Here is a 14,867-nt window from a genome sequence, read left to right as displayed (position 1 = left end):
CTATGATTTTAAAAGTATATTCTTCCTTCCGCTCTTCTCTACACACATGAAACCCGCATACCATCATCTCCCCACCCAAAAAAAACTAGAAAATAAGCGATTTATTAATGGAAAACCAGTTGAATCCGGTAGTTATGATCCGCGATTCCGTTCAATTAAGCACCCATATAATATTGAGATATCTATCGATATCTCGTGCATTCTTTGTTGATTTCTCATTGCTTACACAACGTCACGAACAATACAATAGCAATTTCAACAAGACCAATGTTCCCATTTGTTCTTACTGGAAACAATGAACGGGATTTAGCAGAAACAGCTTGTATGTAAATGCACGAAGGCTAATCTATTTGATCAAACCATCCATGTATCCAACAATCCAAATAACTAATCAAGACATTTTGCACGAGACAACTAGATAAAAAAACCAATCCAGATGATAGCTCTATTTTAGGAAGCTCCTTGCGCTTGCAACTTCTTCTAAAATTTTCATCTTCCCTGTAACTTCTTCTAGAATTTTTAGCTTGCCAAATAGTCCAAATAATCAAAAGGATTATGAGGATCGATAGAATCTAAAAGCCGAAAGCTAAGAAAGTTAGACCTCTTGTATTTTCACATGCAAGCTACTCGCTAGTTGCTTCTTGAAATCTTCAGTTCCCCAAAATAAGCCAATGTTCCATGTGTAAGTATCAACATAGTAAGTTGTCTCGGTTTCTTCATGCTAATTACCCTATCTGTTACTTGCCATAATGGCTTGAGGCAGGGGTGGGGCTAGAACAAAATAAAGAGGGTTCCGCTCGCTAGCTTTTACTCTATTTTGAATCAAATTTAGCTTGATACGGGTGCCCAAGTATGGACTGACGGGTATATATATATATATATATATATATATTGAAAATTGATAAACTATAGCTAAAAAGAATTTTTAACTAGCTTCCTGGGCACCCCCTAGATATACGTAGCACCGCCGGCTTGAGAAGAGCAGTGTTGCACCTCATGAACTATCACACTCGCTTGGCAGCGATGAAGATGCCTCAATGCTCTATGTTACTTAAACCATGCTCGTTGCTTGATGCGGCTACAAGATCTTCGTGTACCGATATTGGTGTCGTAATTGTGAGAAAGAAAAGACCAATTCTTTGACGGAAAAGACAAGAAATTCTTTGCAAATAGGGAAAAAAAGTATATTGTGCTCACAGTAGATGAATTTATGTGATAGGTGTAAATAGACAACTTACAAATTGCTTATTCAGATACAATAAGTTATGTAAACTCAGGGCAAAACGATCCACAAAACGATCCACAAAAGCAAAATTGATTTACGCTATGTTCGGCACCCCTGGTTCCCAACCTCTCTCCATCGTTTTTCGCGCACACGCTTTTCAAACTATTAAACGATGCGTGTTATGCGAAAGGTTTCTATATGAAAGTTGTTTTAAAAAATCATATTAATCTATTTTATAAGTTAATTTTAGCTAATACTTAATTAATCATGCATTAATCTATCGCTCCGTTTTGCGTGCAGAGGGGAGGGGTTCTCAACCCCTCCAAAAGAACACAGCCTTAATGTGCACATGGTGGTAGCATCTCATCTTACACGTATGGCCATGTTCTGTAGATTTCATTTGGAATCAAAGAACAAGAGAAATTAGTCGTGCCAAAGTCCATTTTTCATGTTCAGAACCTAAACAATTAATTTCATGTAGAAATTTTGATCCTCGTAATTCATATGATGTTCACTTATTAATGTAAAGGACCAAAATAATTTCTATCACGCGCTTATTAAGTAACTGAAGAAAGTTTTATTTTAATGTTTATGCTAAAAACTTCATTTTTATCGGAAGTTTGTTTTTTAAAAGTTATGGTTAGGCATCTAGTTGTCTTGCTTTTCTTTGTGAGTCTAATCCCTCTGTTTAAATAAAAAGCCATTACTAGCATCCATGAGTGAAACTAGTAAGAATATAAATGACGAAAATATCTCTCATTATTTTTAAAAAATAGTAACGGTAGGTAAAGAATATTGAAGGTGAATAGTATGCCAAGGATAGGTAGTATGATAGAAGTTTGACTTTTTTTAATACAAAATTCAAACTCTTTGGGTTTTTTTGGATGGAGGGAGTATGTCTTAAAAAATATCATGCAAGTAATAATTGCACATATTGTTAGTCTAAAATTTATTGCAATTTATGGCCATCACATTAGATCAATTTTGTTTGCATGGGTCGTTCTAGCGCGAGTTCATACAAAGTAGCTACTGTAGCAATTTACAAGTTGTTAGTATCTATTTACACAAATCAAATATACCGATGACGATTTGTCAAAGGGTTGAATAGATAATATGCCCTTAGTATGAAGGATTTTTAAAACCAAAGTAATTCAAAACAATGTCCCTTTATTAGGGTGTTTGGGAATTGGGGTGAAGGAATTCAAGAATGCTATGGAAGTCTTGGTTTTTTTCCTTCTTTCTTAACCTCATTTTTCTTTTCCTTTCATTTATACTTCATCTCCCATTTATCTTACAATAAATGTAATCATTGTATCAAAGTTTGTAAAAACAGAGAATATATATATTACAAGTAAATAGAGAGCGTAATAATTATATTGCGATTCGATAAAATGAATGTTTTATATAGTAGCCTTTTGTTTTTTTTTCATATCGGCACTTTGTGTAATGAGTGAAAATGAAGGGACCGTTTAGATTGTAGCTAAAATTTTGGTAAGTTGACAATACTATTAAAATTTTGGTATGATTTCTTATATATTTACTAATTTTTTTAAAAAACTAAATGTATACATGTTTTTGACAACTTTAAAAGAATTTTAAAGAAATAATTAATTATTTGCCACTCTTACGGATGGTGATAAATGATTTACCACTGAATCCATATATATATACACACACATATGAGGATCCCTATGTCATACACCGTAAGTGACAAATAATTAATTCACACATATTAAAAGTGGTATAAAATTAAATGTCCTAAATTTAAATGGTATGTTTTGGAATAAGATAATCTGAACAGGCCGAAGTTACTCGGCGGTGCCGCGGCGAACTGACGCTCCTCTCCTCCCGGCGACGGCGGAGCCCTCTCGATCTGCTCATCCCTACTCGATCTCCGCGCCGCCGTCTCCCACCTTCCCCTCTCTCTCCTCCCCGCCCTTCCCACGCTCCACCACGCGCCCGCCCTGGCGCTCGAGCCGGCGAAGCCTACGCCGTCGGCTGCCGCCCTCTCCACCACCTCCATGTCGGCCGTGGCCCGGTGGCGCGGCGCAAATGCAGCTAGCCGCAGCGCGCTGCTTCGACGGGAGAGGGCCGGCGGAGGGCGCCGATGCCGGCGAGGCTACCAAGAGGAAGGGCTGAGGCCGATGGGAGCGGAGATCGATCGAGCCTCTTATTTAAGCAGAAGGTTAGCACCCCTACATATTGGGAATCAGTGAATTGCGCAGTGGATCGATTTATCGTACATGATATATGTGAATTTTGGGTTGTAAAGGGCATTTTATAGGAGGAATTCGGTGGAATTGGGGGGCAATGGATTGATCTAGCGTACGTATGTGAATTTAGGTTGCAATAAAGCATTTTACTAAGAAGTTGTGCATTTCTTTTGCGATCTTTGACAATCTTTAGATAGCAGCTTTGATGGGAATCCTGACAGGTGAAGGCATCCATTTTTGAAAGCTGCTGTAGATGCACACGTAAATGTTCCTTAGTTCATTTTCCCACGAAGATGACATTGCTTTAAAGAAAGATGATATAGTCCTAAAAATCTGTCACCCTGCTTACAACAAAGACTGCAGCTGTTTGGTTGGGTGAATTTTTGTCACCCAACTGCTGTGGAGCAACCAGGCCAATTTGCTCTTGTTTAATCAGGCCTCATTCAGGAGATGGCCAAGTATGAAAATTCTCAGGATTTAGTACTAGTACCTGAATTTATTTTATCTACATGAATGCTCGATTTTGAGCAGAACTACTTAATCCATGAAGTGCTGCTGAGGGTGTACTACATATATATTAGGGCCTTCCTTATGAAATACCATGACTCCATTGGATTGTGGGGTAGGATGCTGAGCATGACGATTGCAAGGTGTTTGGCTTGCTAGATCATTCTGGGGGAAGCTTTCCTTCAAGGAATGAGGAGAGCAGCGCTAGCGCCCTGCGAGGCTGGTAGTAAGGGACCATGTGCCCTGCTCCTCTGACTGTTGCAAAGACCAGGCCTCTGTACCCAACCACATAGCCAGCAACCTGCCAATTCAGTAGCAGATCAAGAAACTATCCTCTTTAGTAGCTCCAAGAAACGATGCATTTCTGATTTATTTTATTTTTTTTGGCATGCATATACTTCTTCCTTTACACAACTACCTTGAAACTATTCTATTTAGGTTGCATAGAAACAAATTAAAGCATGCTCTCAACACAGACGTGGATTCTAATGTGAAAATTTGGTCCTCTAATCAGGAATGTGTTCCGTACCTCATTGTCGATGCGCCATGGACGCCAGGATGTTTCTACAGGTAGCCCAAGAATATCTAGTGCATATTGTGTTGACGTGACCGAACAAACTGCATCCATATCACCACTGGCATGCAAGGGTAGAGTTGAAATTAAGGGGTAATAACTAATATGTGTTTTAAGTCAATAGCTTAGAAACATAGATATATACCTGTACAGCCATATCCTTGTGCCACTTGAAATTAGTGTCTTGATTGATGGCAGCATTGTCTCTGGTGAGTCTTTCCAGTTATCAAATATAAGTCCACTGCTTGAGGGGAATATTTAAATTTGTTAGAAGCTTCAAATGTTGACTTTTACTTGATACACATCTAGTAAGAGGCAGCTTGGGAGTCAAGAATAGATCTTCTCTTTATGGTTTCAGAATTCAGATTGATGGTTGCTGGACAAGCAGACCTATGCTTAGGCCACAGAATCACATTCTATATGCCTTCTCTCGATGTTGACTTACTGATACCTCTAACCTTTTGTATATATTAAAAAACCAACCTTGTTATAAGAAGTTTTTCTGTGGTCTGTTGTTCACATTACCTGAAACTTTGTTTGGGTCCTAAAGGTTCTAGGCACCATTTTGGCATCTAAGCAAACCGCTAATGATCAAAAATTGTGTGCAAGTTATAGGTCCCAGGATCAATTATACACAAAATAGATTATAGTTGATACCTTAAATATAGCTTACATTCAGATAATAATTAATAAGGAAAGAGAGGGACTCTTGATACTGATCATGCATGGAAGAAAATTACACTTTAAATGGAGGCAAATATAGGTAACTTGTTCAAATATTTGAATCCATATACCTGCAATCCATCCATGGGTAGTTCAGCCCTGTGGTGTTTGCATGGAGTGCTCTCTGGACCTCAGGATTATTTAGATAAGAAGAGACATAGTGGTTTGTGCAAGGATCACCAAATGCCACCTTACATGGTAAGCTATGAAATAAGTATGCCAAGTAGGGTATATAACAATATAATTAATAGCATATGTCAATTGACTTGTTTGGGTGTGGGTACCGAGTCACTGGAACCAGAAGGAGAGGGATTGGAAGCATCATGGCATTGTGGTGCATAGATGTTGTAGTCATCAACATTTCCCTTTTCCTTGTTAGCTAAGTTCATGGCATTCTGGCAGTCGTTAGTGTATGTCTCATTGAAACCACAGCTAGTCTGGATGGCTCTGTAGACTCTGTCAGAAATCATAGCATGCCTCCAATAGTAGTCAAATGATGCTCTTAGGGTCACGTTGTCATGCAAATCTGCGTTGCCTATCTGATCAAGTTTCACAGCACTGTCTACGTTTAGAATATTACCAAAAAATAGAAGCTCCAAAACAGTTATTATTGAACACTTACTGCAACACCTTTGAGCTTGATGTTTGTTGAATTGATGGCTCTATTGTTAGATACAATCAGATTAGCTAGCTCTGGTATATAGTGACCCGCATAGCTCTCACCAGTTATAAAGAAATCATGGCCCTGATACTCAGGAAACTTCTTCATCCAATTGATGAGGAATATGTATGCATCATCTGTAGTCTTTTTGTCACCAATGTTGTAATAATCTGATGTAGTGTTGGAGTATGAGTACCCAACGCCGGCTGGGACGTCAACGAACAGCATATTGGCCACTGCACTTGCAAATGAGTAGTGTCAGATCAATCTGGTTATATGTGTTGATTAACTATATAATGGGCAGGGTTTGAGCAAGTGAGCTACCTGTGTTCCATGCATGCTGTTTATTGTACAATGTCTTGTTGTCACTACGGACAGAGAAAGGTCCAAGTTCTAGCATGGCTCCAGCTCCAAAAGACGAACAACCAGGGCCTGCAAATCCAATGGGTATGCTACTCTGAGCAAACTAGGTCTCTTTCTCTTAAAGAAGAGAAACCTGGACTTAAAACTTATTAGGTGTGGAGCTTCTTGCTACATCATTTCAAACATTTTAAACAACATATATTATGAACTTGACCTGCTCATGTTTCTTTGAGTTAGATTTTTCTTTTGGAAAACAAGTCCAGTAGCTTCACCTCGTTTCACTGGAGAAGCCAACAAAAAACAAAAACACCACACTGACACCTACGAATACCTCAAACTACCAAGCAACCAAGAATTATTTAGATCTCACCAAGCAGCCAATGATGAAATAATATGTTTAAAATAGACCTAATATGCTCAATCTTAAGTTTGCACCTTTTTGTTTGTGCCATTTACATAGTTTTACTGGTTTACATGCAGTACAGTGCACTTTACTGGTTCTCATGCAGTACAATGCACTTTATGTTTTATGGATAAAATTTAACATACCTCCATTCAGCCATAGGACCAGTGGTTTCTTCAAAGGATCATGAGGAGCCTCAACAAAATAGTAGAACAGAGCCCTTCCAGCCTTTGCATCCACTGTGACATATCCTGCATATTGGTTGAACTCGGCTTCCTCCATCTGCCCTGGCATTGCTCTTACTCTATCCTTCTCTCGCAGATCATCTTGTTTTTCTGAACCATATTTACTTGGTATTTTCAGCTGATCAAACTCAAGAGGTTTGTTGGCCTTGTTTCTTGCAGCTGTGTTTGCCACACTGAGGCAGAACAAGGACCAAAGTATCAGTAGGCCTCTTTTCATCTTGATAGGAAGCGTGTGCATGGGTGCTTGGTGTCTTGTGCTAGCTTGCCATTGGTCAATCTTTATTTATAGGGGACACATTCTGTCTACAGTATAGTGGAGGGAGTTCTCCAAGGAAACCATAATACATTTGATTCTTTGACTTTTTCTCCTCCATGTTGGACTTAAAAAGTTGTCAATACTCTCTTTCTCATGGCATCTACATTTATAATGTCAATGGTGTTTTCATTGGTCGATTAAAATTGTTAGTACCTTTTTGTGGATTGTGATATAACAAAACCAGCATGGTTCCCATAAAAGTTATCTCTAGCTCAATTTGGTCTTAATCTGGGAATTAGAAGGAAAGAAAAAATTATGTAAATCAGACTGGAGGTGTTCCATTTATCACGATGTTGATTAAGTGCAGTGTCAATATCCTGGTGGCATTTGACCTTATCATTTCTTAGGTATTGTACACCCTCGTAGGCATCCTGTACACTCAATTGTATTCTGCCAAGATTCCCAGGGACCTTTATCTTTGATGTGCTTTTCTGCTGTGACCTATACTTCTTTACCCCAAGGGGTTGCATTTCTGCATTGCAATGTTGCTTTTCCTGATCACCTTTCAGTAAGAGTACTGTGGTTTGTAAGCTGCAACACAATTTAAAGAGAAGGCCAATTGGTTCTTCAACTTTTCCAGAAAGCTGGAAGTACATAACTATCTTTAGTGTCTCATGTACTCCATCCAGTTCTGGGCTTATGGCTAGTGCAACTAATAATATCGTAGAGACATTATATTCTACTTATTTAGTTTCCTTGTTGCTCAATTTTCTGTTATCTTTTTTTTTCTGGCTCTACCTTTATTGACCAGAAAAAAGTATGGAATTTAGCCTAACCTTCACTTCTACTGTAAATGGTATGTATACAAGGAAACTGTAACACTATTGAATTATATCACTATGTTTTCATCATTGACTTCCACTCTGAAGTCAAGAAAACCACTTGATACCCACTGCTCAAAATATGATAGGGTTGACGGCATCTACTGACTCCGAGTACATGTGTGTCGGGACCTAATGAATTTTCGTTTCATGTTTCTTCCTTCTCATGCATCTTCGTTTGAAGTTTTGAACTATTGCTTAGGTCTGTGCTGGGCTGCTGTCAGTTAGATCCGCCAACCGATTATATGCATATTCCATTTTTGTTCTTGAGATGTGGCTTCCAAGCAAGCTGTCTTTTCTATCTTAAGCTTTTCTGTGGAAAAGTAGATGCTAAACTTAACCTTTGAGCATAGAACAATACTTTCACCTAGAGTTATTGCTACCATTCACAATTCACTGGTACAATAGCCCTGGACTAGACCCTGTGCCCTGAGAAAAAGGAAACTTGGAGAAAATATTACGATTATAGAAGGAAAAAAAGATCCTTCTAGTTATTCTCTTTGTAGAAAATGTTCGTCGTTCGGTTGTATCTTATTCGAAACATTCATAAGGTTCCTAGGTTGACTTTGAAATTTGAACAGGTCATTGGGTTAAGCTGAACTTCTATAGGGGGTATCGTGCTGCTGTGCAACCATTGTGTTGATGTATTTCATCTCTTTTTGTTTGTTTTTTGTCTTCTTTCAGTTGGTGGTTATGCACTAACTGGATGCCCATTTTTTTAGTTAGAGTTGAAATAAGAGTTGTTGGGACAGGGGGTATCCACTTTTAAAGAGAATCCAACTTTTAGTAGTGCACATATGCTGAATACCTTCCAAGACAACTCATACTGGCAAAAGAGAAGAAAGCAAGAGGGAAGAAGATGTGCATACCACAAGGATTACAAAGGCAGCAAGGTATATTTCTTTGTGCTGGTACTCTGGTTCCTTGCAAATTCATATGTTTAGCATTAAAATAAAGAGAAACTATCATGATCATGCTTTAGTTCGTTCATGAAACTATCATAATACATGACTTGTGTATACAAAGAGGGTTGCTAATGCTAAATGTGGCGTTTCATCTATCACCCTTTTTTGTTTGTTTGTTTGACTTCTATAGTGTGCAAATTGGTTAGGAACTTTCACAAAGGCTTCTTATACTGTTGGATTGTTTGATGGATGGATGGATGGGCAAAGAGTTGAGATGCTGTGTGGAGAGACTTTGAGAATATCTTGTGGTCCATTTAAAAATACAACGACATGAGAGGCTTTCATAGTTCTCACACTTTACGTGTAGAAATCTGTTCAAATTCACATCCAGCATGGTGGTTATGGAGATAATCTAGATAATGTTTTAGTTTTAGTTTCTTTCTTTCTTTCGTTTTTATTTTTTACTGAGAAGAAAGCTATAAGTTTCTCCCTTCTTTTCTAAAAGGAAGCTTAATATTGATCTAACTGAACTACTGACATGTATTGAAATTACACATGCAACTGCCAAAATGTACACCTTATTTGATATTATGAACACAAAATATCTCCAAAGAGCTGCAAATTATTACAAAAAATTGCAATATGTGGAAATAAGTACGCTTCAACACAGATGCTATATGTTGGGTTTTAGTAACAAGGCATGGGTGCTCATCTAAAATGATTTAACTACCTCCATAACTCGATACTCTTGTAATATGAATGCTTGTATTTCTACTGATAAAAGCAATCTCCTATGGGAACAACTAGTTACTGTGTTCCAGTTATTTTTCCCAGACAAACTGTTCTATCTTTCACTGTAAGAAACAAACCAAAAATTAAAAAAGAAACAGAGCTTTCAAAGTTATGGTCATTCAGGGGGTAATATCCCTTGCAGGAACGAGGAGAACAAGGTGAGTGCTCTTTGAGGTTGGTAGGTAGGAACCATATGTCCAGATTCTCTGACTGTTGCGAATACCAGACCTTTGTATCCAACAACATAGCCAGCAACCTGCAATCTCCCCAAGAAACAAAACCAGTTTCAGAACCCTACATGCAAATTAATGTTTAGACTTCATCCTTTAGTGCTTCTATTCCTAATTCAAAACTTTATACCTCATTGTCATCGGAGTACCATGGTCGCCAAGATGAGTTTATTGGTAGTTCTAGAATGTCTAATGAGTACAATGTTGAAGTTACTGGGCACACCGCATCGATATCACCACTGGAAAAGGTAAAAATGAACATTTCTTAGCAGGGTGATAAATTCAAAACAGACTGAGTTCAAGTAAAGTTTTAGGAAAATGTTCGATGACTCACCTGTACAGCCATGTACTTACTCCACTTGAAATCAATCCTTGGATAGATGGTAACATAGACACAGGTGCATCTTTCCAATTTTCAGGAGTGATGATATTACTGGTCAGAAAGCATATGAAACTTGGTTAGAACCCTAAAGTTTAGTATGAAATACTCAAAAAGACTTTTGGTTCTATTCTTGCACCTGCAACCTGACCATGGCTGTTTTAATCCTGTGGTGTTAGCATGAAGTGTTCTCTGAACCTCGGGGCGATTCAGATATGATTCGACGTAGTATCTGCTACAGGGGTCAACATTGATTGCCTGCAAAACCATCTGATGAGATGGGAAAAGCAGCTCGGGAAAGATGATAAAATCTGTGACAACAATTTTAATTACCGAGCCGTGCAGCTGTCGGGGATTGGAAGCGTTCCAGCATAAGGGTGCATAGATGTTGTATGGATCAATGACTCCCTTTTCAGTATCAGCTTCTGCTAAAGCATTTCGGCATTGTGCCATGTATGTTCCATTGAAGCTGCAATTTCGCTGAACTGCAAGGTGAGTTTCTTTGGAGATCAAAGCATGTGTCCAGTAGTAATCAATTGTTGCTCTTGTGTTTGTGCTATCATCCAAGTATGCATTCCCAATCTGTTCCCAACAAGACGAAGGTAGAATTCAGTATATATGGCCTGATATTATTATAAGGATTGCTAATTGTCATTGTCTGAAACTTACTGCAACTCCTTTCAAATTGATGATGGTGACATTTGTGATATTGTTGTTCGACAATATAGCATTCGCAAGCTGTGGTATGTAGTGGCCGCCGTAACTTTCACCTGTTATGAAGAAGTCGCGGCCCTTGTACTCTGGGAACCTCTCGAGCCAGTTGGTGAGGAAAGTGTATGCATCTGCTGCCGTGCTCGTGTCACCAGTGTTGTCGTAGTCTGATGTTGTGTTGGAGTATGAGAAGCCAACACCAGCTGGGCTCTCAAGGAAGAGCATGTTTGCCACTGCCATCCAAGAACGATCATTAGTGCAACTGTGCGAAGGTATTATGATTTTTCGTGGTGAGTATAATTTGATCCTATACATTTGTGGTGGTTTGCTTACCATTGTTCCATGCATATCTGTTTATGGACAGTGTCCTGTTATCGCCATTGACTAAGAATGGTCCAATTTCAAGCATAGCTCCATCTCCCAGAGAAGAACATCCAGGCCCTGAAATCTCAAGGTACAACTTTGTCATACGATAGAATTCACATGTTAATCCTATTCAGGAGCATATATCTTCTACAGTAGATTCTATACTATTAGATGATTAGAATAGTTTGAGAAATAGTCAACAGGCTCGTAAACTGTGAACTTCACAGAATTTTGAACTTTGGAAGCATGATTGGATGGATGCAAAGTATGCTTTTGATGGATGGTTAGGAAACAACACCTTTCAGGCATACTGCAACACCATACAAAATTCAGACAGCAGAAAGCAACGGATAACACAATCAGATAATAGAAAGCCACCCATTTCATCTGACAGAATCACAGAAAGGTACACTAAAATGCATATCAATCAGTCATGTAGGGGTACCTCCATTCAGCCACAAGACCAAAGGCTTAGTGGAAGGATCGTCAGTAGCCTCTGCAAAGTAGTAAAAGAGGGCCTTCCCGGATGTGGCATTAACCGTGACATATCCTGCATACTGATCAAAGCCAGCTCTGCCTGGCTGCCCAGGGAGCTCACTGACCTTGTCTGCCTCCTTGAGTCCATCTTGAGAGCTCATGTACAGCTGATGATTGGCACGTTGACTCGTGTGCTCCGTCGTATATTGGTCGTCCCGCATCTCCATTCTGGACCTGGAGAACTCCAGGACTCGAGCAGCCTGATCAGCGAAGGCGCCATGTACAAGCAACAGGAAGAACAGCCAGAGTGTGAACGCTTCTTTGCTCATGTGGAAGGATAGAGGAGGAACACCTAGTGTGACAAGAACTTCTCAGGAAGTGTTGTCTGATTGGGATAGGTATGCGTATGATCCAGCGCTTCTAGAGAGTTGAAAGGATTACTATATGAATGCATGGAGATGTTGTGTTTGGTTAGGGAAGATTTTGTTGGGATTTAGTTCAGGGTTTGGTTGGGGTTTTAGTTTAATCCTGAACTAAATCCTAGCCAAATTCTGTTGGACTGTAGGATATTTTTTTAAGACTATTGTGATGAAAATATAAAAGTAAGCATGCCAAAAGGAGCATGAGTGTGTACAGTAATCTGGCAGTAATAAACTTATTGGATTGTACAGCAAGAAATATGCAATGCCTTAAATGTTCAGATGCTGCTCTTTTATCTAGGAACAAATTGGGATCCTTGCTCTCGAAAAGCCCATATAATGCTCTAATAGTAGGCTGTAACTAAAGGTGCATCTGTCTTTTATGAAAAGAAAGGAGAGTTCTGCTTGAATTGTGCTTAAAGCAGATTATGATTTTGTATTGTAAAGATACAAACCAAGTTTCATGCCTTCAAATTCTGAAAAGAAAAAAAAATCCCACACCTGAAAATTCTGAACTGCTGCTATATTGGTGCTTAACGTGAAACGGTTCAGTCAATGCAAAGATGGCTCCACATGAAATCTATGCCTGAATTTGTGGATGCTATTTTGTTTTTATTTAACAAAACTGGAAGATATCTTGTATACTCGAAGCAACTTTGTCATCTCATGATCTTTGTCTCTTGTAGGATTTTGAGAAAGCAATCTGAAATTTGGTGCATCGTCAATTTTCTGTTGAAGGACCAGTGCCAGTTGGAACAAAAGGCTGAAACTTTAAATGTATCAAAATCAGTTGACCCACGCCTAAATTGCCTTGGAATCTTTGAATTGGTAAAAGATCTCAAATTAATCAAGCAACATCAGGTATCTTGTTCTCTTCTCCTTTTCTTGAACACTGTTCTGGCTCCACACATCTTGAAGAAGACCTCAATCAAGTATAGGACATAGGAAGGGAGGTGTATATGCTTTGTAAATTGATTTTTTTTTTTGGCAACATTCTTGTCTGATGCTTCCAGTAAGGCCAAACTGTGCTCCACGGCCGGCATTTGAGCTTGGACTGAACAATGATATTGCAAATGCCATGATTAGCAGCGGGCTGTTCACTTTATTGTCAAAATTAACCCTGCAAAGTTAATGATTCAAACATTGCCAATTCTCGAATCTCTCTCTCACAAAAACATGACAAAGGTAGCAGATCGAATACAACCCACACATCTCAACCTTACTAAATATTAGCAACATTAAAATTTGACACCACTAAAATTTAGTAAGGTTGATTTAGGCATCAGTCTCGTAAATTATCTATCGAGATTTTTCTTATGGCATTACAAACTTTGTGAAGAGTGCTAGGAACACATGGCTAAATGTTGAAAATGTGATTTTTTTTTTGTTGCAATAAGGTCTGGGGGCAATAGTATTTCCATGAGCATAATGAAAGCAAACCTAAGGTGGTTGGTACCATTAACAAAACAATTTTATTGCCGGCATTAAACAGATTTAGGCCTGTCTTGCTCAAAATCAAAATGGGGGCAGAATGTCAGGTTTTCTTCTGGCCTGTCTTTGGGCCGGCTTGTTAGCACTTAGATTGAGCCTTTGTGCTGTAAGCAGGCCGGCTGTTTCCAATTCTTGTGCTTCCCTTGTATAATTGAGAAGAAAACGTACAATTTGTTCATGGCCTGATGGGCTTTGCAATTTTGTATGTTCTCCTTACGTTTTCTTTGGTACCAACCGGTTTTTCTTTATGACATAATAGTGGTCTAAGTTGGTACATTCATGCATAAATCATGCTGGTATAGTGGTATATACGAATGGTCAAATAAGTCATTTCCTTAATATTGAAATCCTCCATTAGCATTCTGATGTTTGATTTTAATGTCCTCTGGTACTCTTTTATCTTTTCTTATACCGAAAGCTTCACTCCAACTAACATGTGTATCAGGAAATTAAAGTCCATCTAGAAAAAAAAGGAGGAAATTAAAGTTCATCTAGAAAAGGAGGAAATTCAAGGAAAAGGAATGAAAAGAGCTGCAAGTTATTGGTTTGATCCAGTATAATCAGTTTCATCCTTACCTTTGCACTTTGCATAAAGCTGGCCAAAGGAGAAGCTGAAAGCATTTGAACCACTCATCAGTACTTTCTACCTAGCTAGTTTAGAATTTTAGATCGATTAATGATAACACAGGTAAAGAACATGTGTAACTATTGGCTGTCAAAACATTTGTCATTATTTAAACATGTTGCAAGATTCCTCGCGCAAACGTAAGAGAGAAAATAAAAGCAACTTGTTTGCAAGATCTTTGGAGCTTAACCTGCTGGTGGATTGGTTGAGAGCCTTCAAGTGTTAGTTGCTTAAGTGAAGCAAATTAATTAAATACATATCTTTTTGTTTGAAAGGACTAGCGATGCATATATAGTGGCAATGTTAGTGTATAGTTGGATATCAACGGAAGCTTGTGCTTTTTTACAAATGCTTAGTGGAATTGAAATGCATTGCGGTTGGGGTGAATTCTCATGTCATTTTAATCAGCAGACTTGGCCGT

The 14,867-nt window shown here is 38.6% G+C and overlaps 2 protein-coding genes and 1 long non-coding RNA gene across 7 annotated transcripts; 1 reads left to right on the top strand and 2 right to left on the bottom strand.

Annotated features, from left to right (window-relative positions):
• Nucleotides 1-3,015: 3,015 nt before the first annotated feature.
• On the bottom strand, nt 3,016-7,152 carry LOC4332998 (serine carboxypeptidase 1). Its single transcript, XM_015772527.3, has 8 exons — nt 6,816-7,152; nt 6,228-6,335; nt 5,865-6,139; nt 5,527-5,781; nt 5,314-5,432; nt 4,665-4,760; nt 4,475-4,580; nt 3,016-4,246 (listed from the first exon to the last, which is right to left on the bottom strand). Exons 1-8 carry the CDS (start codon nt 7,150-7,152, stop codon nt 4,106-4,108), a joined length of 1,437 nt encoding a protein of 478 aa, XP_015628013.1. The 3' UTR covers nt 3,016-4,105.
• On the top strand, nt 3,021-14,608 carry LOC4332997 (uncharacterized). 5 transcript variants are annotated; one of them, XR_010739870.1, is made up of 6 exons: nt 3,021-3,410; nt 4,460-10,849; nt 11,086-11,340; nt 11,433-11,522; nt 13,017-13,191; nt 14,267-14,608. It is a non-coding gene; the product is annotated as an uncharacterized lncRNA (long non-coding RNA). The 5 variants fall into 5 exon arrangements; XR_010739869.1 differs by lacking the exon at nt 14,267-14,608 and having other exon boundaries at nt 4,460-8,944; nt 10,537-10,849; nt 13,017-13,435; XR_010739868.1 differs by lacking the exon at nt 14,267-14,608 and having other exon boundaries at nt 4,460-8,944; nt 9,163-10,849; nt 13,017-13,435.
• On the bottom strand, nt 9,864-12,240 carry LOC107275811 (serine carboxypeptidase 1). The gene is made up of 8 exons (XM_015774046.3): nt 11,880-12,240; nt 11,402-11,509; nt 11,027-11,301; nt 10,691-10,939; nt 10,497-10,615; nt 10,313-10,411; nt 10,109-10,217; nt 9,864-10,004 (listed from the first exon to the last, which is right to left on the bottom strand). The coding sequence occupies exons 1-8, from the start codon at nt 12,238-12,240 to the stop codon at nt 9,864-9,866; spliced, it is 1,461 nt and encodes a 486-aa protein (XP_015629532.1).
• Nucleotides 14,609-14,867: the final 259 nt, after the last annotated feature.

Source organism: Oryza sativa, chromosome 3, assembly GCF_034140825.1.
Source record: "Oryza sativa Japonica Group chromosome 3, ASM3414082v1".
NCBI lineage: Eukaryota > Viridiplantae > Streptophyta > Magnoliopsida > Poales > Poaceae > Oryza > Oryza sativa.
Note: the sequence above shows the minus strand (reverse complement) of the source record. Positions and strands in the feature narration are given on the sequence as shown.

Bases quoted from the DNA above. Each gene is read 5' to 3' on its own strand.
- LOC4332998 (XM_015772527.3), bottom strand. From the start codon at position 7,152: ATGCACACGCTTCCTATCAAGATGAAAAGAGGCCTACTGATACTTTGG. The intron at 5,782-5,864 runs GTAAGTGTTCAA...AAACTTGATCAG, and splicing joins TCAAGCTCAAAGGTGTTGCA to ATAGGCAACGCAGATTTGCA. The intron at 4,247-4,474 runs GTACGGAACACA...CTGAATTGGCAG, and splicing joins CATGGCGCATCGACAATGAG to GTTGCTGGCTATGTGGTTGG.
- LOC107275811 (XM_015774046.3), bottom strand. From the start codon at position 12,240: ATGAGCAAAGAAGCGTTCACACTCTGGCTGTTCTTCCTGTTGCTTGTA. The intron at 10,616-10,690 runs GTAATTAAAATT...ATGGTTTTGCAG, and splicing joins CCCGACAGCTGCACGGCTCG to GCAATCAATGTTGACCCCTG. The intron at 10,005-10,108 runs GTATAAAGTTTT...GGGAGATTGCAG, and splicing joins GGTACTCCGATGACAATGAG to GTTGCTGGCTATGTTGTTGG.